The sequence below is a fragment of the Giraffa tippelskirchi genome, chromosome 10 (assembly GCF_054371585.1).
Source record: "Giraffa tippelskirchi isolate mGirTip1 chromosome 10, T2T-mGirTip1v1.2.pri, whole genome shotgun sequence".
NCBI classification, from domain to species: Eukaryota; Metazoa; Chordata; class Mammalia; order Artiodactyla; family Giraffidae; genus Giraffa; species Giraffa tippelskirchi.
The window spans coordinates 89,937,408-89,962,407 of record NC_137284.1 but is presented as its reverse complement, the minus strand read 5'-3'; the positions used below and the strand labels follow the sequence as shown (position 1 = coordinate 89,962,407).

Sequence of the window (25,000 nt, the reverse complement as noted above, 5' to 3'; positions counted from 1 at the left end):
CATGTGGTTGTTTTTATTTCTAATTTGAGGCAACCCCGGAGCAAAGACTACAAGTGAGAATATACATAAGACAGGCTTCAGACACAGCTCTACAAAAGCATGCAACGATTTTGAAGATTTTGTTTTGCTTGTTTTGTGAGTAGGAATCTATATAGACTATATTAGGAAAATAATTATTTTTGTAAATATTGAGCTAGATTGTGATTGTTAATATTCATTGATGGAAGGTACATACTATAGGCATGAGGACATGGCCAGTGTGTAATTATCCAATGAACTATCTGGAAGGTGTGATCATGCCAGTGGGGAACTCTATAACGGTCCCAGATTGAGATCCGGACTCCACTCACTACTGTCCTGAAGAAGTTTCTTCACGGAGGCTGCACAGGTAGAGGGAAAATATACTACTGGAAATCATCATGGATGTTTTGGAAAGAAAAAGGAAATAGATCACAGGGTAGGAGCAAATTTTGTGGACAATGAATGGTGTTTCTCTAAAGGAGAGCAGAATGGTGAGAGGGTGAAGGTGGGGATTTGCCATGGGTGGAGGCTTGGAGGAGTTTCTTTCTTCAGAGGCCTGAGCATGAAAGCAAGGAGCAGGGCTGGAAACTGGACAGACCAAGATGAGTGTGGGTCTACTTCACATGGGTGGGGGTGCAATTATGCACCTTGCATTTTTATTTTTTTTAATTAAGATAAAATGCACATAACAACATTCACTACTCACAGTTTTCACTATTAATAATACAATTCAGTATTTTTTAAATATATTCAGAGTGTTGTGCAACTATATATTTGTAAAACCTTTTTCCTTCCTACACTCTGATTACCCATCCTTCAACAACATCATCACTGCCTACACAGTGCTGGATAAAAATGGTAAAGAAACCAAAAGAACATGCCAGAAAAGGGAAGTGTCCCACAGTCACCCCTGCACTGAAGACAGTATAAATAAACAGAGTGGATTCCTGGGGGAGGGAATGTAGCTTACAAGTTCCAGGCCAGGCCCTGTCTGGCAGCAAGCAGCAGCCCAGAGAGAAGCCAGGAGTGATGGTGAAATGCACAACTGGAAGGACTGGCTGACAGTGGACAACCAGGCACATGAGAGACAACCCATTCTCCCAACACACACTGCCAGAGGGAGACCCAAGGTCAGAGGCTGAAAGTAGGTAGGGTAGGGGGAGGCTACACCAGGTAACTGTTCATGCAACCCAGCAGGAACGCAGGTAATCGATTCTTGTTCTCAGTGATAGTTACATTCCATACATGCCTGCTTCAGTGCTTAATCGTTTTCAATTCTTTTGTGACTCCATGGACTGTAGTCCGCTAGGCTCCTCTGTCCATGGGATTCTCGAGGCAAGAATACTGGAGTGGATAGCCATGCCTTTCTCCAGGGGATCTTTCCAACCCAGGGAAAAAGCCTGACTCTCCTGCATTGCAGGCAGATTCTTGACTTTCTAAGTCACCATGGAAGCCTTATGTTCCATAAGGTCACCACAAACACTGAACTATGAACCACTGTTCCCAAGGGAAATAGTGATAAAGGCTCCTATGAGTCTCTAGCTACAACATTTTTGTCAACAAAATAAAACAAAACTTGGTCTAATGTGTGTCCCTATTTAAAGACATTGTGGGACTTCCCTGGTGGTCCAGTGGCTATGACTCCGTGCTCCCAATTTTAGGGGAACCAGGTCCCACATGTCGCAACTAAGAGTTAGCATGCTAAAAAGATTCTGTATGCTGCATCATGATCAAAAGATCTGGTGTGCCACAACTAAAGATACTGTTGATTCGCTAGCAGTGAACTCAGTCGGCCGCACTATAAACTAATGCCTAAACGAAGTTGATCTAATGAACACACATTTTTTCTCTCTAAAGTATGTAGCAGCCTTTCTGCACTTAGAAACATGAAACACTACTTCAGCAATATACTTGGAGGACATGTTAAATATGAAATCAACTGCCAAAGAATGTGAAAAACATGGCATTAAGTTGACTATGAAAACAATGTTTGTTTATAGTCTGAGAACTGAATCTGAAAGGCAGGGTCACCTTGTTCTACCTCAGCTGGGAACATGTACATTGGGTGACAAATTTTCACATGTCTACCAACGACTGCTTTTGGGGTTACAAATGAATTTTAGTGGGTAGCAGAATTTGCAAATTCTATGTGCAAGTAATGAGGATTGACTATATCTATTTGTGTTATACACACAGTGCTTCTCCATCAGTGCATGGAGTTGAGAAATGCAGGGATTAATTATGTCATTTAAACACAGGTATTTAACCTGTCAACTCTATGAAACATTAGATAAGCCATTTTTAATGTTCCTTTCAATGTGTTTTGATATTCAATATTTTATCATGTAAAAACATCTATTATATCAAAAAACCATGATGTAATAGAGACAGAGAGCTAGATTTGAATTTTGATTTCCATGTTTGCGAGGGAAGAGGTGTTCATTCCAGCTATACCCATTCACTGGATTATTTTGAGGATTAAATGTGATAATGTGTATGAAAACACTTTTAACACCACTGTCTCTAGGTCTCATGCATTTTGATTAAAGAGATAAGTGATAAAGATATGCTCACTTACCTGTACCCAAATATAGCTATCCACTGCTTTTAGAACCTTCACATTGTTAATGGGGTGGATCTCAACCAACAAAGTTAAGCACTTTGATCCTATAAAGTAAAGGATGCTTTTAATAGTAGCAAAGTCCAGAATATTACACATTACTCTTCCACATAGGCCTGAACTTTGAAAATGTAAAACGTGTTACTTACTGTATTAGTTACTCCACAAACCAAAGCAGTTATCTTAAAATTGAGACTTCTTAAAACCGCAAGTAGATACAGAAAACATCATAAAGAATTCAATGTACATGGAATGAGAAACCAGTTCCCACTCATTTCTCAGCCATTTTTCCATCACTTCACAGGCCCTCTCAGCTTTTAAGTCTAAACAAATACATCTCAGTTCAGTGTCACTACAATTCTGTAGCACAACAGCAAATACAGTTTGTGTAGGAAAATATAAAAAAAACTTTCTGATGAATGAATGTGTCAGGGTTGACAGCAACTAGGACAGGGGCTGCGCTTCCCTCAGGAAGGGTGGAGCTGCATGGATAAAGACTCACTTATTTCCTCAGTGTCACATCTGAGCAAATGTCATTAAAGATAGTAATTAGGAGGAAGTTTTGGACACAGGCTATAATGGGGTTACCACAGATATTCAAATTTAGACCAAGAGTTTCCCTTCTCAGAAAAGGAGTTGCCTTATATTTGAGTTCTTATAACAGCTTTAATATTCTCATGTGCTTTCTCAATGACTTTATTTTGAATAATAATTTACAATTTGGGGATGGCATAGGAGCCTGGAATTGAATCAATGCCAGTTTTCACTATTTAAGAAAGCAACCTAACAATATTGCTGTATGTCAAGAAAAAAAAATGTAAAGAATATAAAATATTTTCTGGGATATTGCCTCACATTTTCAAGAACTGGATATTTCTGTAAAAACACTTTTTAGAGTTTACTGAAAGCAAAACAGTGAGTGAGTTATTATGTGGGATCACAAATACACAACAACAAAAAAAATCAAAAGTAAAGGTTGTTTGGTCGATGGATATTTAGAATAAAAATTCCAGTGACAGGTCATTGACGATTCAAAAGGGCTATACTTCTAATAACTGAGACAAGGTAAAATGAGATGCTTTGGGAGTCTGTTTGATGACTCAAAAAATGGCTCTAAGAATAAGAAATATTGATGTCAAAGATACTTGTGAAGAAAAATAGAACAGAAATGTTCTGTGAAATGTGGGAATGACAAAAAAAAAAGCAATTTTCCTTATTGTCTTAAGTGTATATAACTAATTTAATACAGTAAATAGTACAAGTTGATATTTGACTATTTCACCTCTTGCCCAAAACGTTTATATATTCCAACTAGAGGAAAAAGCTTTTTAGGGGGCAGGCAGGGGAATCTTCTCATTGGAAAAATAACAAATCACCTATATTTAGGTTTTTTGTCAATGAATCTGTTCCCAGATGAGATTATCAGCTAAATTCACTTACCTTTAAAATGGGAGGCTTATCGAGGGCAGGGCAGAAATCACCTTCCTACACTAATTTTTCATTTCTTTAGGGCAGCCCAGATACTTACTATAAGTAGCTTGATGAAAAGAGTAATTGGGCAAACAAAAATGTCTCGCAATAACATACCATGTGCTTTCACAGTGTAACGGGAAGCACTCTGGAATAGGATTCTAGAGATATCAGTTCTAGTTTAAAATCTGTCACTAACCTGATAACTATACTTCAATAAATCACGAAGCTTTCCTAGGCCTTGGTGCTTTGTTTTTAGTTTATTTTTGCTTTTTTTTTTTTTTGGCCACACTGAGTGCAGCTTGCAGGATCTTAGTTTCCCAACCAGGGAATGAACCCATGCCCTAGCAGTGAAAAAGCCAAGTCCTAACCACTGGACTGCCAGGGAATTATCAGTGTTTTGTTATTTAAAAAAAATAAAGTGAAGAACTACAGAATCAGATCATTTCTACGATCACTTTCAGCCCTAAAATCCACAGTGATTCCATGAAGTGCTTAAAGCTGTCTTAAGAATTCAGACAATCCAGGTATCAATGGAGCCTGGGAGTACATCACTGAAAGGCAAAACAGACCCAGCAGGACACCGATGCTGTAGGGAGTAGAGCAGAAGGACCAAAAGGGACAGCATGGATGGACCTCAAGGCATTATGCGAAGTGAAGCAAGTCATATTAAGAATGAAATAATGCCATTTGCAGCAACATGGATGGACCTAATGAAGTTAAGTCAGAGAAAGACAAATATCAAGATATTTATATGTGGAATCTAAAAAAAAAAATTATACCAATGGACTTATTTACATAACAGAAACAGACTCACAGACATAGAAAACAAACTTTACCAAAGGAGAAAGGATTAGGGAAGGATAAATTAGGAGTTAGGATTAACAGATACACATTACTATATATAAAATAGGTAACAAGTTCTTAGTGTTGAGCATAGGGAACTATAGTCAATACCTTGTAATAACCCATAATAGAAAAGAATCTGAAAAAAAAAAACATATGTGTGTAACTGAATCACTTTTCTGTACACCAGAGACTAACACAATATAGTAAATCAACTAAAATAAAAGACAAATACCGTATGATCTCTTTTATATGTGGAATCTAAAAAAAAAAAGCAAACCAAAACCAAAACCAGGCTTTTAGATACAGAGAACAGATTGGTGGTTGCAGGAGGCAGGGGGTAGGAGGTGAGGGGAGAAATGAGTGAATATTTTTGCTTTGTTTAACTTGAATTTAAATTAAAAAAAAAAAAAAGCACAAGCATTGGCATGGCACAGGGAGGGTGAAGAGTGAGAAAAAGAACCTGGTCAGATGCAGGTAAAGGTACGTATTGTGAAATAGTGAAAAGGTCGGAAGAGTTCAATCAAGTCTGGTTGTTTAGAAGCTCTGGAGCTCCATGGACCATTTGCAGCACTTAACTGACTACAAAGGCTCCTGGGGCCCTGGAGCAGCAGTGGGGCCAAAGACACTGCCCACAGGGACCTGCTATGCCTTAGGGAAAATATAATACCTCCAGGAAGGGTGAAAGGGGCAGCTGTGCCTGGCTTCCTATGGAAGACCATTTCCTGAATAAAACAAGTTTGCATGGCCTCAGCCAAGAAGAGAAGAAGCACTGCTGACAAAAATTTTGTCGTAAAGTTTGTAGACCAAGGAATCCTATCTTGCTTATATGAGATACATTATAGTCTGTCTCATTTGCAATGGAAAAATCTCATGATAAGCAACAGTGTTAACACCTTGAGGCAAACTACATTTTATAGTCAACTGGCTTATCAACTTATTCACAAACAAAAAATTAGCCTTCAGCAAAAGGCAAAATATTTGCATAATATTTGTTCAAAGGACTAATCATTAAAACAGATCCTATAGTTCTTTCTGGTCACATAATTTCTGAAATTGTAGCTGAACAAAAGACCTCCTAAGGGCTTCCATGATCTGTCTGCAACTCACTTTTATGTCCCGCTGGCCTTATTTTCCACCACTCTGCCCTGTTCACTCCAGTCCAGCCTCACTGACCTCACTATCCTGGAACAGCCAGAGAGTCTACCAAACACTCTGGCCTCAGGGCCTTCATGCTGACTGTTCCTTCTGCCAAAAATGTCGTTCCCCATGCTGCTGCTGCTTAGTTGCTTCAGCGGTGTCCGACTCTGTGTGACCCTATGGACTGCAGCCTGCCAGGCTCCTCTGTTCATGGGATTCTGTAGGCAAGAGTAGGTTGCCATGTTCTCCTCCAGCAGATCTTCCTGACCCAGGCATCAAATCTGGGTCTCTTGTATTGCATAGACGCATGCTTGTTGCCTCCCTCCTTTCAGGTCTCTGTTAAAAACTCCTTTAATGGAGTTTCCTAGGATCATCTCTCAAACTATCTGGGCTCAAATACTAACCTCTTCCCAATCTTTGGTACCAGCTTCTTTCTGCCTGTAGCACCTGCTTAGTCTGCAGGTGCTAATTGCCTTTTTTAATATTTCTGTTATTCATTGTTATATTATTTTCTGTACTTTCTTGTTTACTTGGAAAAAAATGCAAAGAACATGCCTGACATGACCTTTGCCTTTTTATTCTGAGATAAAGCTATTTGTAAATATGCTTGCAGTTTGACTTAGTAGCTCAATAAATCGTCATTTATCAATAAGTACTAAAAACTGTAATTTCATTACCTGGTTGAAGCTCATTACTCCTTCCTTCTTTAGCAGCTTGAACTAAACTTGTAGCTAATGGAAAAAGAAAAAAAATCCATTAGCAAATGATCTATGCAGTGGCTTGTTAAAGTTGACCAGATAATACCCAGAATAAGTGAGGGCTCAAAGGATCTGTCAGTGGATGATTAAAGTAAAATACAAAGCACTCTTTATTGTAGGTAGACTTTACAAATTCTTTATTTCAAATCTTATCTCAAAAGTACATCTTTTCCCAGAATAATGAATTATTGTAAAAATTCAATACTTTGAAACTCAAAAAATATAGCTTAGTTCTCAACTTGTAGCAATAAAAGAGTTCAACTTACCCAGCAAAGTTTTCTCCCTGTTGACTGAGCAACTGACAACTTGCAAATCTTTCTCAAATGTATAGAGATGCTATTAAAACAGAAGGATTTTTTTAATTTGTATTTTTATGTTAAATAACAATTTTATGAATGCAAATCCCCACTCAGCTCTTTAGCAAGTATCACTGTAGCAAATATTTTATTAAAGGACCACCAATGAACCAGTTTATCTATACTGAGAAGTTTCAGATTATTTTTTAAGAAAAAAGTTTGCTATTGTAGGCCATGTTTGGCACTGAAATTTAACCATGAGACAACACAGTGTAATGGTTAAAAGCTCAGACCTTGAAGTCAAGCTTGACCCAGGCTCAAACCCTAATTCTGTCACTTGCTAGCTGTGTGACTTTGGATGAGTTACTCAACCATTCTATCCTCCCATCAGCAAAATAGGAATCATGTTACTACCTATCTTGGGAGATCCTTAGAAGTGCTAAGTTAAATAATCCATGTGAGAATACTTACCACAATGTCTGCCACACATAATAAGCACTCAAGGGTGAGCAATTAGGATTATGAAGGCAAGTTAACATATTAATCAAATTACATAACTATGACATCATTAACTATGTCTAAGAGACTGTCACAAGTACACCTCCTAAAGGATGCCCATATTTAGAATACTGGCAAAGTAATCTGCTATTTTTATTTAACCTGTATTTTATTTTCTTGTTGTTTAAATGTTGCAAGATTCTATTTCCTGTAATATCAAAGAAAATTAAAATGGTCATGCAGAAGGAGGATGTGAGGTGCAGACTGAGGAAATGGAGACAATCACAGTTATATTAAGCAAACTCTCTTAAAACATATTCAGGGTATAAGGAAAGATAGAATCTTAGACTTCAGGAGAGAACAAGTTAAGAGAACAGTGACTAGCAGAACTATTAAGAAGGTAAATAGTACTTGCAGACTGAAAAAGCACTGAGAACATACTAGAATGCAATGGCCAAAAGTTGATAAAAAACGTCGAGAAGTCAGGAAAAGTAAACTTTGAGCTAATAAGAAGGCTCTGAATTCATGTGACAAATTATGGTTTCCTTTATTCTTGCTCTGAGGGATTCTTATTTATAAGTAAGAAGAGGCATGAATGTATATACTTAATTGTAACTGCTTCATCCTTTTAATTATAAAATAACACACATAGTCTAATAAGTGTTTAAAACATTCAAACACTACCAAATAAAAAGTCTAAGTTCTCCATTATATTCACCCAATCCCAACCCCTTTTGAAAAAGAAACATTTTGTAATTTACTCTGTAGTCTTTCAGATCATTCAAAATGAGTTTTTAATATATTTACACACATATGTATTATGTCATTTTCTTGCAAGTTTTTTTAAAACATAAATGGAATGCACTATACTGGCAACTAGCTTTTTCATGTAATAATGTGTTTTGGAATGATTGTGACAGTGTACATTTATAGACTTCTCAGTTCCTTGATATTTACAAATTATTTTTACATAGATACAAAGGGACCCTCTCGCATTTGCCTCAAGAATTAGACAAGCCTGTCACATTAACCAATGTCTTATGTGAGTTGTCTGGGGAAAGATTAAGAAAAAGAGGCTGGTTCTATAACTGGATCTTTGAGAAATAACGAGAAGAAAATCAGTGAAGTTCTGCAGACGCAGAACTCAGAGTCAGAGGTCATTCTGACATCCTAAGCTTCTGGGAAACACACATCCTAGGGAGGCCACTGGACTTCCTACATTCCTACAGAACATGGGATAATTGGTTTGAGCCTATTCAGCTTAAATTTCAAAGGACTAAAAGACTGCAGTTGACATTTGGTCTAGGAGTCCTCACACTTTTTTTTTTTAAAGACAGTATAAAAGGAGAAGAGAAGGAAGACAAAGAAATATAAAATAAATTTGTATCTTAAAAAAAGGAAAACTAAAGGCAATAAAATAACTGATAACTAATGTATAATTTATGTTGATTTTACCTCATTTTGTTTGGTTTGGTAATCATACAATCCAAAGAAGACATTTCCCTTATCATCCTGAAAAGAAAAAATTAACTAGATGTTTATTAAAGGTCATTGTTTAGGAATTTACTAGTTTTAAAAGAAATCTGCAATAATTCAACCAGTATTAGCAATAAGCACTCTAAAAGTAGCCTGCTGTGCATGTCAGAGAATGTTTCCTATAGCAACACAGGTCAAGCGGGGAAAGGGAACCAAGAACCAAACGTACAGCTCAGTGAGTTTGAGGGAGCCTGTCTATAGGACACAGCATAGTGAAGGAGCAAATCTTTTTCTACTTTCATTTATTTCTACAAAAGAATATGAACGATGGATACTGAAAGTAGGTAGAATAAGTCCATGATAGTCTTATAAGTAAAACTTCTTGGCAAATAGATGGCGAAACAGTGGAAACAGTGACAGATTTTATTTTCTTGGGCTCCAAAATCACTGTGGATGGTGACTGCAGCCATGAAATAAAAAGATGCTTGCTCCTTGGAAGAAAAGCTATAACAAGTCTAGACAGTGTATTAAAAAGCAGAGACGTTACTTTTTGACAAAGGTCTGTATAGTCAAAGCTATGGTTTTTCCAGTTGTCAGGTATGGATGTGAGAGCTGGACAATAAAAAAGGCTGAGAACCAAAGAATTGATGCCTTCAAACTGTGGTGTTGGAGAAGACTCTTGAGAGTCCCTTGGACTGAAAGGAGATCAAACTAGTCAATCCCAGAAGAAATCAACCCTGAATATTCATTGGAAGAACTGATGTTGAAGCTGAAGCTCCAATACTCTGGCCACCTGATGAGAACTGACTTATTAGAAAAGACCCTGATGCTGGGAAAGACTGAAGGCAGGAAGAGAAGGGAACAGCAGAGGATGAGATGGCTGGATGGCATCACCGACTCAATGGACATGAGTTTGAGCAAACTCCGGGAGATGGTAAAAGACAGGGAAGCTTGGGGAAGAGTCAGACACGACTAAGCAACTGAACAACAACCAAAAACTTCATGAATCATAGAATTCCTTGAATGTAGCATCCTCATGGATACAAATTAAAATAACTTTTTTTAAGCAAAAAAAGTATACAACTTGCAAAGCAAACTGGCCACTGCAATTATTCTTTCATGTTTGACTATTACAGTAAAGTTATCCACAAAGTTAAATTTTCTTTCCTTATAACAGTTAACATTGAAAACACACTGTTAAATAATAATGCCTCAAAACTCTGAGTATACAGAAATCCAAACAGATGATATACAGTAATAACATTTAATGTTTTCTCAAAGATAAAAACTTAACATATTGATGAGGTTTAAATATGTCTTACTTGGCACTTTTCCTCTAGAGGATGAAACTGTTCATTTATTCAAAACCTTTGAGCACTGTATCAGACATTGGGTATAGTTTTATTTTATTTAAAAAAGAAAAAACATTACATAAGACTGAATTTCAATTACCCTATTCAATCTCACAAAATTAAAAAAAAGTCATATGTTAAAGATCAAATGCCAACAAGTCTTATTTACTACACCTTAAAAAGATAAAGCATAAAACTCTGTTGAAAAATATATATATATGTAAATGGTTAAAGAGTAAATTTTATGTTAAGTATGTGTGTGTGTGCTTAGCTGCTCTTTGTGTTCAATGCTTTGCGATCCCATGGATGCTTTGCTCCTTTATCCATGGAGATTCTCCAGGTAAAACTACTGGAGTGGGTTGCCATGCCCTCCTCATATTATGTATATTCTACCACAATTTAAAAAAGAATATAGACTTACCTTATAGGTATAAATAATATTTCTGTTTCTTTCAACATTTAGTACACGTAAGCACTCATAATTGTTTTCTAAAACACCTTGAACAGAAATAATCACAAGTTAATATCTAGAAGGGGATGTTTAAAAACATACCTAACAAAAATATATCTGCATTAGACTTTTTTTCTTTTCTTTATTTATTTTTTAATTTATTTTAGTTAGAGGCTATTTACTTTACAATATTGTAGTGTTTTTTTTTTACAGCCAAATACAAAAGAACACTGATAATTCCATTATATAGAGCTTAAAACCAGACAAAGCTAATCTATTTTACTGGAGATCAGATTAGTAATGACCTTTAAGGAAGAGGAAAGTAGTGATTAGCAAGTATCTCAAGGGAATCTTGCTAATGGAAGTGTACATTGGACAAAACTAGCAGAATCCACTAAGGCTAAATATATATGGCTCAACAATTGTCTGTGTACTTACATCTCAACAGAAGTATATACATAGTTTGGCAAATGACACATATGACATATACAGCACTATGATTCATAATAGCCAAAACTGGAAACCCAAAACATTCATTAAGCAAAGAACTAATAAATCATTATATATTCAAGCAATGGAATGTTATATAATAATAAGAATTAATTAACTTGCTGTAACATGCATAAATACATAAATAATTGAGTAAAAGAAACACATATTTTCACTCCTCCCCAAAAAGGCACAAACTGTATGATTTAATTTATACACAAGTTTCAAAAACTGGCAAAAAGAATCTATGGTGCTAGATGAATGACAGCTGAAAAGGAGTACGAAGGGAATCTTTGGAGTTCTATTAACGTTCTCCTTCCTGTTCTGAGTGCTGCTTCCACGGAGGTGCCTCACTTTGTAAAAAATTAACTGAGCTGTGCACTGTGATCTGTATACTTTTCTGTATGAAGGCCATCTTCAACGATGGATATAAAGATTGTTTACACAAAACATTTAACTTGTAAGTTAACTGATCATCACCTTTCTTCTAAAATTTTAGGATATTCCTCTGAATTCTACAGTTAAAGGATTCAAACACTGGTTAGAAACAGCATCATCGTCATTAATCAGAGAGAAACGCATATTTCCCCAATTTCCTCAAAATAAATTGCTTAAACTTGACTCATCTTCCCCACACAAGAATAGTGTTTTTAGATGTTAAAATATCATGTTGATTATGACAAATACCAATATTCAGGAAAAAAATACGCAAAATACCCTATAAATCAGAGCAAATTTTAGCCTGTATTCCTGATTAAAAAGGAAAAATCAATATACAAAATCAGGATAGTTGGTGAGCTCAATCTCTGAACTGGAGCTGGCAGTGGAAAACATTTAGAGAGGCAAAGAACAGGTTCACTAAGAACCCAGGAATCATCCTGCGATCTCTCTTCCCAACTCTTCACAGAAAGAAACTGCATGGATTTTCTGCAGACACGGCAAAGGGAGGGGCAAGTGTTGCTTATATATCTGTGTATACAACTTTCAATGTCTAGTGAGGTATCAGAAACACTTCTCAATGATTAAAAAATAATAATAATCACTTGGTCTCTTGGGATAATAGTATGATTCAGTTAGCTTACTGCCGAATAGCAAAGAAAAGGTAAACAGAATGAACTGTTTCCTCTATCATACTTAGAATAGGAAAATGGGTAATTACTGAAAAATCCTTTAAGGTAGATTTTGCAGACATCTAAAGAGAATTTCTGTGAGTTATTTTTCATCCTGCATATGACTCAAAACTCCTGGAATGGAATGTGTCAATATTTTGCAAAGTATTTTTTTTTCTTTCCCGATTATAAGGATGCTGGGACTTTCTCAAAAGTACACTTAAAAGGTTTTAACTAAGATAAGAAACTGCTTTATAAGATTCTTGCTAAGAAAATCCAATTTCCTTGCAAAAGCACACCCATTTTCAAATCACTATAATATTAAGAGAAAAAAAAGTCTTCAACAAGTGCAGATTACAACAAATGATATATGCATATTCCATTAAATCAGTAGTTCTCAAGGCTGGCTGTGTTAGAATCATCAGGGGAAATTTTAAAAGAACATGGATGCCCAAATCCTGCCCCGAAATATTCTGATTTTTTTGAGCTGGTGAAAGTCCTACTCTCTCCTGTGTGTGTTTTTAAGTTCGCTTTGTTATTCTAATGTGCAGCCAGTACTGAGAACCACTGAACTACATGCTTATAATATACATTAAACAATATTTATTAGACAGTACAATTATAACCAGCTTATAATGTAATCATGATATACAGATTTGAAGGAAATAATAAAAATTATGCCTTCATGGGTCTGTTAGGGAGCAATGACTGCAGTCTTAAATAATCCTGCAGTTAAGCACATGGTTCTCATCTCTAGGACATTTGCATTAGATAAATTTGGCTATACTGGAAATCCAGAGAGTGGCATCTTACCACATACTATAAACCTGCAAGCCCTTCCCCTTCAGATTAGCTGCTCATGTTTTAGACACACCCTTTTAAAAGACTTATTCAATAACCTCTTTGCTTATTCATTCTGACTATTCTCCCACAGTTCACCACTGGAAAGTCCAGAGGAGGAAGTTTAGCAATTTCAAATGAGGAAATGTGGTTTAATTTTACAGTTTAGTTAAATCAGAGTTCATGAAGAAAAAATGTAGCATTTTGATAGATACTTGCATAAAAGTAAATCTATTATTAAAAAAATAAATAACTAGATACTAAAGGTGTTGGCAAGTCACAGTTCTTGTGAAATTTAAGCTGGTTTGCCACATAGTCTCATCCAGCTCAATGTATTCTTTGCTAAACACCAGTGCTGCTGCTACTGCTGCTAAGTCGCGTCAGTCGTGTCCGACTCTGTGCGACCCCATAGACGGCAGCCCACCAGGCTCCCTCGTCCCTGGGATTCTCCAGGCAAGAGTACTGGAGTGGGTTGCCATTTCCTTCTCCAGTGCATAACTTTAAAAGATGTTTACCAAGTACGCAGATTTGGTTTCCAATTGCTATGAAATAAGATAAATCTCATATAAAAGTATTTCTTTTCTTTCCAATGACTGACTATAGGAGCATGGGGAGTCTCACAGCCTTATACAAAAATTTGAACTAGTATCTAAAACACAGATCAAGGAGTGCTAAAATATGATTATACCTATGACATTTCTATTCTGTACATAATTCACATAAATCCTCCTGTTCAACATGACTAGATGCTATAATTCCTAAGCTTATGAAGTAAACATCATTATGTGATTTATATTTAATATTCTGGATAAAATGAGGAAAATCAAGGGTGGGATGATGAAGCCATAAAGAGAGAAGAGACTCAGAAAAGGAGACTAGGAAAGCAGCGGAAGGAATAGTGAACAGGAAGGACAGTGGCAAGAGAAGACTGAAACAATAAACAAAAATAATGTGACGAAGCCAATCCTCTGGCCCCCAAACGTGTCTGGGGGTATCTAGGAGGCAACAACAAAAGCACTACCCTTGAGGCAGTCACTTGGTACAATATATCACTTCCCTGGAAAAGCTGAATAATTACAATATTAGAAAGAATAATCAGTCTGGAATATTACTAGATTCTAACAAATTCACAAATCTAGTACTAATCGACACGGACAAGGAGACACAGGAATGGAAACCTACATTCTTCCTGGTCTTAAGTATATGTGACATTGAAACTCAGAAAATTTACATACCACAGATTTTTTCTTAAGTTTCCTGAGGATCTGATACATCCCAAGAGGAGACTAAGCATTAGACACAAAAATTAATATATAAAATCTATTATATTGCTACATACCAGTAATAGTACATATAATGTTTTTAAATGTGCCATTTATGAGAGCAACAAAAACTAATAATACCTCAGGAGTAAATCTAGCAAATCTTCATGAAGAAAATTCTAAGACTTGTTAAGAGTCATAAAAAGGCTCTAAATAAATAACAGGCTATATACTTTGTTCACAGTTGGGAAGATTTAATATTGTAAAGATGCAACTTCTCCCCTAGTTGATCTATAGATTCAATGTAACTCAAATAAAAAATCCAACAGAGTTTTTGGTGAAATCTGACAGGCTGATTCCAAAATCTGTATGTAAGAACAAGGAGCATAAAATAGCCAAGAGGATCCCAACAGTGACTGAGGTGAGGAGACTTACTCTACCAGTTACCAAGACTTAACAGAAAGATAGTTATTAAGATGTCTTCACCTTATATTGACCAATGGAACAAAATTTAAAACCCAGAAAAGAAGACTCACACGCATACGGAAACATGATGTGTAAAGGAAGTGGTTTTGCTGTCAATGAGAAAAGGTAGGGCTATCTGGTTAGTGACCGTAGAACTACTAGCTATTAACACAGAAAAACAATGCAGTTTACAAAAGAATATTTTAACACATGTAAGCTATAGATAATAACAAAATAAAACCATGTAACGATCACCCAGCTTAAAAGTAACCGATATCAAGACTACTTCTAAAGGCTCCAGTGTTCCCCTATCTGATTCCTATATCACATTACACATAGAAATACATTCCAGATGAATTTTAAAAATAACAAAATTCAAAAAGAAAAGCTTTAAAGCTTTTAGAAGTTAATATAAAAATGCCTATACGGCTTCTAAGTTTCTTTAAAATATCCCAAAAGCACAAACCATAAAGGAAAAACACTCACAAATTAGACTACATTATAATCAAGAACACTTATTTATCAATGGTAATTACAAACTGAAAAAAAACAACAGATACTTGCAACATATATGATAAACAAAGGACTAGAATCCAGCATTAAGAATGCCTTAAAATCAATATGGAAAAAAACCCCACAACAGAAAAACAGACAAAAGGATGAACACCCTACAGAAGAAGAAACACAAATAGCCAGTTAAGTATATATAGATGTTCAACCTCAGACCATAAAGAAGTATTATTTAGACTCACCAGTCTGACAAGAAATTAAACACTTGGAAAAATCAAGAGCTTGTAAAGATACAGAGTACAAAAAACATTTTGATAACACAAATGATACAAGTATTTTGGATAGCAATTTGGTACTACCCAGGAGGTAACCCAGTAGATAGAGAATCTGCCTTCAATGTCTTAGACGCAGGAGACGCAGGTTCGATCTTTGGGTTGGAAGATCCCCTAGAAAAGGGCATGGCAACCCCCTTCACCATTCTTGCCTGGAGAATTCCACTGACAGAGGAGCCTGACAGGCTACAGTCCATAGGGTCGCAAAGAGTCGGACACAACTGCAGCAACTGAGCACGCAGGAAGAGAGAAGATGTGCACGGCCTGTGACTCAGCAACCTCACTGCCAGACATCTATCCTAGAGAAGTTTGCACCAGGTGACGTGCACACGGTCAGTAAGAGCATTGAGTATAACAGCAAACCCCAGAAACCTCCCAAATGTCACCATCAGGAAAAGGATAAGTAAGCTGGGTTCCCTAGGGAACACCCTGAGACACTTTAGTACACAGGATATTTACTAGATTGTGCTTATTAAAGTGGGATTAATGCCTGTAACAGGAAGGAGAAGAAAGCAGGACCAGGGCAGGGGGAAGAAGTCAAGCTGCAATAAAGGTCCAGTGGCCTCAGGTGATGTTGAGGTCCTCCATTAAGGAAACTCAAGAATTGAAATGAATTGCCACAGTTGTCCCATGTGAGTCAAAATGCCCAGGCTTTTTTATCCTACCTGAACCCCTTATTATAGGAGGGCATACCTAAAGGGGCATAAACTTGGGTGATACAGCCCTCTGCCAAGGCCATCCCTAGAGATGCTGACATCTGAGGCCTCTGCTACCACATTCACAGCACCTGGGACAAGCCCTTCCTTGAAACAAAGATCTAAGCATTGCATCTCCATGTTTACCATATTGTATAGGCACACAAATGGAATACTATATAGCAGTGAAAAGTAATGCCCTATAGCAGTCAACATGGCGCTAGTGGTAAAGAATCCGCTTGCCAATGCACAAGATATAAGAGATCCAGGTTAGATCCCTGGGTTGGGAAGATCCCCTGGAGGAGGGCATGGCAACCCACTCCAGTATTCTTGCCTGGAGAATCCCACGGACAGAGGAGCCTGGCAGGCTAAAGTCCATGGTATCACAAAGAGTCAGACATGACTGAAGCAATTCATCACACATCACATACCAGTCAACATGGATAAATCTTACAATACTGAGAAGGAAAAAAAAGCAGAAAGAATACATATGATATTCTTTCACTTACTTAAAGTTCACAAACAAGAAAAGGAAATGATATTTTGCCTAGGGAGACAGATACAGGTTAAAACTACAAATAAGATTGAAGGAATGTGAAAATATAAAAGTTTAAACGGTTGTAGGCAACAACATATAGATGAGGAATATAAAGAGAAATAGGATCAAATAGGGAGACCCAAGAACCGACAAAAGTCTTGCTAGTGTTCTATTTTTAATACAGGTACATGGTTTTGCTTTTATATTATTTATAGCTTACATGTGTTAAAATATTCTTTTGTATAACTGTTTTAATTTTTTTAAGGAACAAATATTTTCTTCATTTATTTCAGGAGAAATAATTTCCCCAAAGTTCAACCCAGAACCAGGAACAGAGGCAGTAACCAAATCTGGTCTCCTTATTTCTTAACCCCCTATTGACTAAAATGTTATCCCACTGAATTTCTGCCTGGCTAAGTTAGCCTAGCTCTCTGGCTATTTTGCCAGAAATATGTCATACATCAGGAGTACTACTTAGCACCACTAAGAAGTCTTCAACTGTATTTATTGATGTAAAAACATTAAGGCTTCAAATTTAGAGAGCAAGTCTGCAGAGAGGAGACTTTAAAATGGTATAATTATTCATAATTTACATTTGAAAAGCCGATACTTTGAAAGGAAAATAATTTGCACAAATGTGTGGAGTCAGAGCTGTGCTAGAAATAAAATAGAATTCCAGATTGCTCTGCCAGTGCTACAAATTACAGCAGAAGAAGAATTAACTTGTGGGGTTTTTTAAGCTGCCACCACTAGTGATTATCAGAAGTAACAATGTCTTTTAGTATAACAGGGCTAATATTTTTGCCAAGCTGCTCTGTAGGAGCAAAATACTACCAATATGAGAAAAGGCTGGTATTTCTAGTAAGTTTACTTTCTGAGGACCCAAGGGTATCTGCTGTTTGGTGGAATGTCAATGCACAAGTCTATGTGTCTTCACAGATGAATTAAAGACACAAGGAAGCCAAAATCTAACCGGCTCACACACAGCTTTTCAATCACAACACATTATGAAACATAAGACTGTGGCATTTCACACTTCATCTAACTTCTCATTCTCAAGCACCTGCCACTTAGCTATATGAGATGGTCCAGAGAAAAGGGGCTTACCAGGTGGCGCAGCGGTAAAGAATCTGCCTGCCAATGCAGGAGACTCAAGAGACACAGGTTCGACCCCGGGGTTGGGAAGATCCCTTGGAGTAGGAAATGGCAACCAGCTCCATATTCTTGCCTGGAAAATTCCATGGACAGAGGAGCCTGGCAGGCTATAGTTCACCAGGTAACAGAGCCGGACATGACTGAGTACATATGCCAGAGAAAGGACTACTTTGTGTTGAAAAGCACAAATCTTCAGAAACTCTTTAGACATCCAGGAGACTTTTTAAAATGCAGCACCCCCCAACCCCCCACCCCCCTACCCCGCCAAAGTGAGCCTTTACAATAATGACACTACCACTGCTGCTAGGTCGCTTCAGTCGTGTCCAACTCTGTGTGACCCCATAGACGGCAGCCCACCAGGCTCCACCGTCCGTGAGATTCTCCAGGCAAGAACACTGGAGTGGGTTGCCGTTTCCTTCTCCAATGCATGAAAGTGAAAAGTGAAAGTGAAGTCGCCCAGTCATGTCCGACTCCTAGCGACCCCATGGACTGCAGCCTACCAGGCTCCTCCATCCATGGGATTTTCCAGGCAAGAGTACTGGAGTGGGGTGCCATTGCCTTTCCGCTAGTCGTTAGTCAAACTCACTAGCCAAATTGAAGTTTGTTTTTTTTTTAAGTCTTTATTGAATTTGTTAGAATATTGTTTCTGTTTTATGTTTTGGTTTTCCGGCCACGAGGCATATGGGATCCTAGCTCCCTGGCCAGGGATTGAACCTGCACCCCTTGCATTGGAAGGTGAAGTCTTAACCACTGGGCTGCCAGGGAAGTCCCAAACTGGAGTCGTGAGCTAGACAAAGATGACTCTGTATTTGGAACCAAGAGAGCCAACATGCCAAAACAAGGAACCCTACAAATATTCTGCTAAAACCACAGGATAGAAAACTGTCTCCAGTGATGAGGGGAAAGGAGTTGTAGATAAGGGTAATTTGATAGCTGTTTCCCAAAAATGCCTTCCAGCAGTCTACAGTGCTTAAGGAAAACCAGAAGTGGGGGAAATACACTGAAGTGGCTAGCTCCTGTGCACAACCGGGATTCCAGGGTATCATTGCTTAGGACCTGAACCTAAGCCCTGAAGATGCAACATTATGTAAAGCAAACTTCTCTTCTTACAAAACAACATGAGAAATCACGGAGTTCCCCTTCTTTAAAGTTTCAATTGATCAATGCTGGGAAGGCTCAAAAGTCACTTTTCACTCCCTCAAAATCAAAGGATTTCTGAGACACACGAAAACCAAAGCCTCAACTGCGGGAATGTATTCCAATCCACCCTGAGAAAGTAGGGCAGGACACCTGAGCATCTTTTCTTTCTCATAAGGTGAGACCTTCCAGCCCCTAGTCTTGCTAGAGCCCCTACCCGGGTGACAAATCTTTTTAAAACAGGTGAGATGTGAATGAAGTATAGAGAACCACCCTCTCCCACTCCCCGCAGCCTTGAGCGAGGGGAGCAGAGCCTGGGCAGCTGTTTCTCCTGCCTGATGAGATGATGCTTAGGGTACCACTAGTGTCCCCTGCCTTTCTACTTAAGGTGACTTACTGTGGGCAAACAGTAAGCCAGAAGATGGAAGACTCGCCAGAAGAAGCAGCGTAGCTCGGCCGAGACTTTGCCCAGGGGCTGCCCCTCCAACCTTCACCCAGCGGCCCGGGGTGAGGATGGCAAAGCCCCAGCCCCGACTCTAAAGAGGGCAAGCTTCCCCTTTCAGGACCAAACTTCACAGGTTGGCAGGGGGCACAGGCTGCCGCTCACCACTTGTGCTCACCACTTGGGCGCAGCCCGAGAATCCCTAGGTATGAATGACTGTCCCGCCTCCACTCCCCCCACGGCCCCCCGGCCAGACGCGCCCCCCGCCCCGCCCCCCGGCCAGACGCGCGCCTACAGCACCTGGGCCGCCGCCTCCGGCCCCGGCGGCCGCTGACGCCGCCAGCTGCACCCGCAGCCACGGAAGTACGTCCTTCCCGAGATCGAAGTCGGCGATCAGACGGAGAGCCATCGCCTGGACGCGGCCACGGAGCGGCTCTGGGGCCCCGCGCTGCGGGCATTCCCGGCCCTCTGCGCACCACCGCGCCCGACTCCGGCCCCTCCTTCTCTCCCCTCCCCATTCCCCCCCACACCCCCGCCGCCGCTTTCGGTTCCGCCGCCTCCGGGGCCCGAGAGGCCCCAGCACCGCCTCCTCCCGGCCCGCGCCGCGCACGCGAGCCTCGAGCTGCGCACACCCGGCTGGGGGGAAGGGAGACTGCGGCGCGGGGACCAGACCCCACCCGGCCCCAAACCCGCCGCTGGCACTCTCCAGGCTGAAGGCAGAGAAGAAGGATTTGGTCTTTTAAGAGCTGTGGATGTAAATGTATGGCAAAAACCACTACAATATTGTAAAGTAATTAGCCTCCAATTAAAATAAATAAATTAAAAAAAAAAAGCTGTGGAGATGTGGCTGGACCGATGGTTTCCAAATTATGCTGCACGTTACATGTGGGCACTAGGTGTTTGGTTTTTTGTTTGTTTTTCCCTCTTTTAATGCCCAAGTGAGTCCACTGTGCAACAAAGTTCGGAAACCAGTTGGCTAGAGAGAGGTAATACTAGCTGGTTCACCTGCGAAGTTTCAAGTTCATCGCCAAGGCCAAAGAGGGTGGCGACTTGGGCCTATTAGACCCAATTTCAGGGTGACGGTGTTTTATTAGTATTATTTAGGTAGTCAGTAGCAGCGAAGAGTGTGTGAAAAAGACGATTCTATTTTAAGAGAGATGGGGAGACACTGGAAAGGGTCAGTTGGCTCAACACAAACAGGTCCTCTGCCTGTTTAGGAGATTGTTCCCTACACTGGCTTCAACGGAGCTGAATTAAGGCTCCCTTTGCACTTTATCTTTTAAAAGTGCTCTCCTTCTTCCAGGGTCACCTGTCACTTTGGACGCCATCTCACCCCCATACAAGTACAAACAAGTCCAGTGTTGCTTTTTGTTTGTTTGTTTGGTTTTTAATCTTGCCACTCAGGTTTCTTTCCAACTGAGAGTGTTCTGTTACTACTGCTTGCTGTACCTTTGGCACTGCAGATCCAATCCATCCTGAACACGAATGCCAACTTATTACTCTCCCTCAAAGCTGTCTTCATGTCCCTATGTAAAGACCTGGAGGAAAGCCGACCCCAGGAACAAGTGCCTATGCTTTACCTGACCCTTCCAGCCTTTTCACCTAGACCTTCAGTTCCCAGGTTGGCCTGACTCCAGAAACCCTCTGATTCCACCATCTTCCCTCTGGGGGGAAAAAAAAAAATCACCAGAGCCTTCCAAGCTGGATCCACAAAGTCTTCCTACAGCTTCAGCCCCTAGTGACCTTCCTAACCCTGAACTTCTAGAGAAGTGTTGCTAGCACACTTCATTTGACAATCAAATACCACATGGAGACATCAACTGAGTTTTGCGTCTTGGCACACTTCTCTGCAGCAGCACCCAGAAGTTGCTTGTCCGTTACTGAAGAGTGAGTAAATGCAGTAACAGACTAAGGAGCTCTGTGTCACGTTTCTCAAAGTGAGGGTCTGAAAATACCTGCATTGCAGTCATCTGGGAAGGTGTTTTACAATGTGGACTCCTGGGCCCTAGTCTAGACTTGGGCAAGGCATAGAAAATGTGCATTTTAACCAGAGTCTTAGGTTGCAAAGAGCTGGACACTACTGAGCAACTAACAGCTTCACTTTTTTTCTTTTTTAAGGTGATTTTTTAGGCTTGCTAAGATTTGAAAGCTTCCTCTGTAAATAAAGATAAAAGAAACTCTTGATTTTCTCATACAGACATGTTTCTCCAGTTGAGGTAGTGGTTGATTTCAGGTAGTTCTCCACTTCTCACCACCATATTCATAAGAAAATCATCCTACCTGTAAAGTGCATGAAACTCTTAACAGAAATGCTTATTCAGGCTGATAATATTGGGAGTGCATAAAAGTGAGACCACTGAAATCATGGGGAGATACTACACTGAACCTTTCATAGCAAATGGAGCAGGTTGCCTTTGTCATACAGAAACGTCTTCACTTTCCTATTTTAAAAATTCAGTAGGTTTCTGATTTTTTTTTCTGTTAACCTCTATTTTTGCGAAGCAAGATTGATTTTATAGTCCTCATCAAGCAGTGTTTATATAAAAATTCCCCTCAAAATAAATTTAAGTAAAAAAGAACGCAGAGTTCAGGATGGGGAACACATGTACACCCATGGCTGATTCATGTGAATGTATGGCAAAAACCACCAAAAAATAAAATTAAAAAAAAAAAAGAACATAGAGAAGGTGAGAAATAATAACTAAGGTACCAGAAAGATACAGCCAAAGTCATAAAAACAGTATACAAATAGATGAGTTTTGGAGATAACTCACTAAGGAAAAGATTAGTGAATGGTGAGGTTTTTGTAATTGTATAGTCACTAAGTTGCATCCGACTCTTTCGTGAACGCTTGGACTCTAGCCTACCAGGATCCTCAGTCTGTGGGATTCTCCAAGCAAGAATATTGGAGTGGGTTGCGATGCTCTCCTCCAGGGAATCTTCCAGACACAGGGATGGAACCCAGCATTGACAGGGGGATTCTCTACCACTGAGCCACCAGGGAAGCCCTGAAAGGTGACTTACTGGTTTACAATTTGTGGAAGGTAAATAGGAAAAGAAGGTTATGGCCAACCTAGATAGCATATTTAAAAGCAGAGACATTACTTTGCCAACAAAAGTCCGTCTAGTCAAGGCTATGGTTTTTCCAGTGGTCATGTATGGATGAGAGAGTTGGACGGTGAAGAAAGCTGAGCGCCGCAGAATTGATGCTTTTGAACTGTGGTGTTGGAGAAGACTCTTGAGAGTCCCTTGGACTGCAAGGAGATCCAATCAATCCATCCTAAAGGAGATCAATCCTGGGTGTTCATTGGAAGGACTGATGTTGAAGCTGAAACTCCAATACTTTGGCCACCTCATGCGAAGAGTTGACTCAATAGAAAAGACCCTAATGCTGGGTAGGATTGGGGGCAGGAGGAGAAGGGGACGACAGAGGATGAGATGGTTGGATGGCATCACTGACTCGATGGACATGGGTTTGGGTAAACTCTGGGAGTTGGTGATGGACAGGGAGGCCTGGCGTGCTGCAATTCATGGGGTCGCAAAGAGTCGGACACGACTGAGCAACTGAACTGAACTGAAATAGGAAAAGAATGCTGATGGATTATCCTTTAGCTCTAGAGAAGGCAGAACTGGATAATGTCCTATCTTTAGTTAAAAAGCTGTTTCTTTGATGGATGTGTTAACTTGACTGTGGTAATCATTTCACAATTTATATTAAACCTCACATTGCCTCCAAAACATTACCTCCAAAAAATAAAAAATATTACCTCCAAAAAAAAAAAAAGAAAGAAAAGAAAGCTGCCTCAGAATTATTACATACTGGAACTGTCTTTTGGATAGAGTAGGGATATTCTGCTTTTGGAGGGTTCTAAGAATTAACCATCATCTTTCTTAATATCAGAGCATAGGATAGAGTTGGAGATTTAAAGATCTTATAATCAAGACCTTTATTTTATAGATGAGGACACAGGCTTAAAAAGGTGTCTGGTCTCAAGAAGCAAAGCTAGTAGTTAACCACAAGGTTGGGATCAGAACATAGGTCTACGGCAACTGGTGTTTGTGTTGATTATGTTCAGTGAACTGACTTAGAAGACTCAAATTACCATCCAGGCTGAGGATTCCTAGTTATACAAATACCACACCCTACCTGGAGTGGAATTCTGGGACCACAGTGAGAAATCACAGAATTTGAACCACATAACTTCTTCAAAATAGCCTAGGTTCTTTGTAGTTTCATCTAGAGTTTTAGAGTTGAAGAAAAACTGAAGGAATTGGAAATGTGGGATGAGTGATTCATTTGTAAATGAAAATAGTTTATCTAATAGAGATGTTAAAATTAAAAGTTTCACACCATTCTTCTAACCAAGAAAGGACTTCTGAAAGTGGGAAACTATACATGTTGATTTTGAAGAAGTTAGAAAATGGCTTATTTAACAAATCTAACCAAAAATTCTAAAATTGCAAGGATTTTAAGGAAAGGACTATAGATACTAGGGTTGAAACTGGCATTCATTGGAGCAATAACTGTGCTAAAAGGACATTTTTACCTGTAAGCTCAAGTGGTTGAAATTAAGTAGAAGTGAATCAACTAAAATCCAAACTTCATAGTTTGGAGGCTAGTTCTTTGAAAGCACAGCTGATGACTTTTTCATGAAAATTAATAGAGGTTATCAGAAAACCCATTAGAATCTAAGTAATGCATAAGTAAGGTTCCTCTTCCTCAATAGTTAGAACCAGACATGGAACAACAGACTCATTCCAAATTGGGAAAGGAGTACATCAAGGCTGTATATTGTCACCCTGCTTATTGAACTTCTATGCAAAGTACATCATGCAAAATGCCAGGCTGGATGAATCACAAGCTGGAATCAAGACTGCTGGGAGAAATGTCAACAATCTCAGATATGCAGATAATACCACCCTAATGGCAGCAAGCAAAGAGGAACAAAAGATTCTCTTGATGAGGATGAAAGAGGAGAGTGAAAAAGCTGGCTTACAACTCAACATTCAAAAACTAAGATCATAGCATCCAGTCCCATCACTTCATGGTAAATAGATGGGGAAACAATGGAAACAGTGACAGACTTTATTTTCTTGG

General features: G+C 39.1%; 1 protein-coding gene across 5 annotated transcripts in view; it reads right to left on the bottom strand.

The window, feature by feature from the left end:
- GSAP (gamma-secretase activating protein) overlaps positions 1 to 25,000 on the bottom strand; it is a 217,702-nt gene that overhangs the window by 82,091 nt on the left and 110,611 nt on the right. For 3 of the 5 annotated variants that reach the window (XM_081535705.1, XM_081535708.1, XM_081535706.1), the window contains exons 1-6: positions 20,203 to 20,394; positions 10,899 to 10,975; positions 9,105 to 9,161; positions 7,122 to 7,191; positions 6,775 to 6,828; positions 2,600 to 2,688 (exon numbers count right to left, since the gene is read on the bottom strand). In XM_081535705.1, coding sequence (XP_081391831.1) covers positions 2,600 to 2,688; positions 6,775 to 6,828; positions 7,122 to 7,191; positions 9,105 to 9,161; positions 10,899 to 10,975; positions 20,203 to 20,311 — 456 coding nt within the window. In that variant the 5' untranslated portion in view covers positions 20,312 to 20,394. Of the gene's footprint in view, positions 1 to 2,599; positions 2,689 to 6,774; positions 6,829 to 7,121; positions 7,192 to 9,104; positions 9,162 to 10,898; positions 10,976 to 20,202; positions 20,395 to 25,000 lie in introns of those variants that run through there. The other 2 variants (XM_081535704.1, XM_081535707.1) reach the window with 2 other exon arrangements.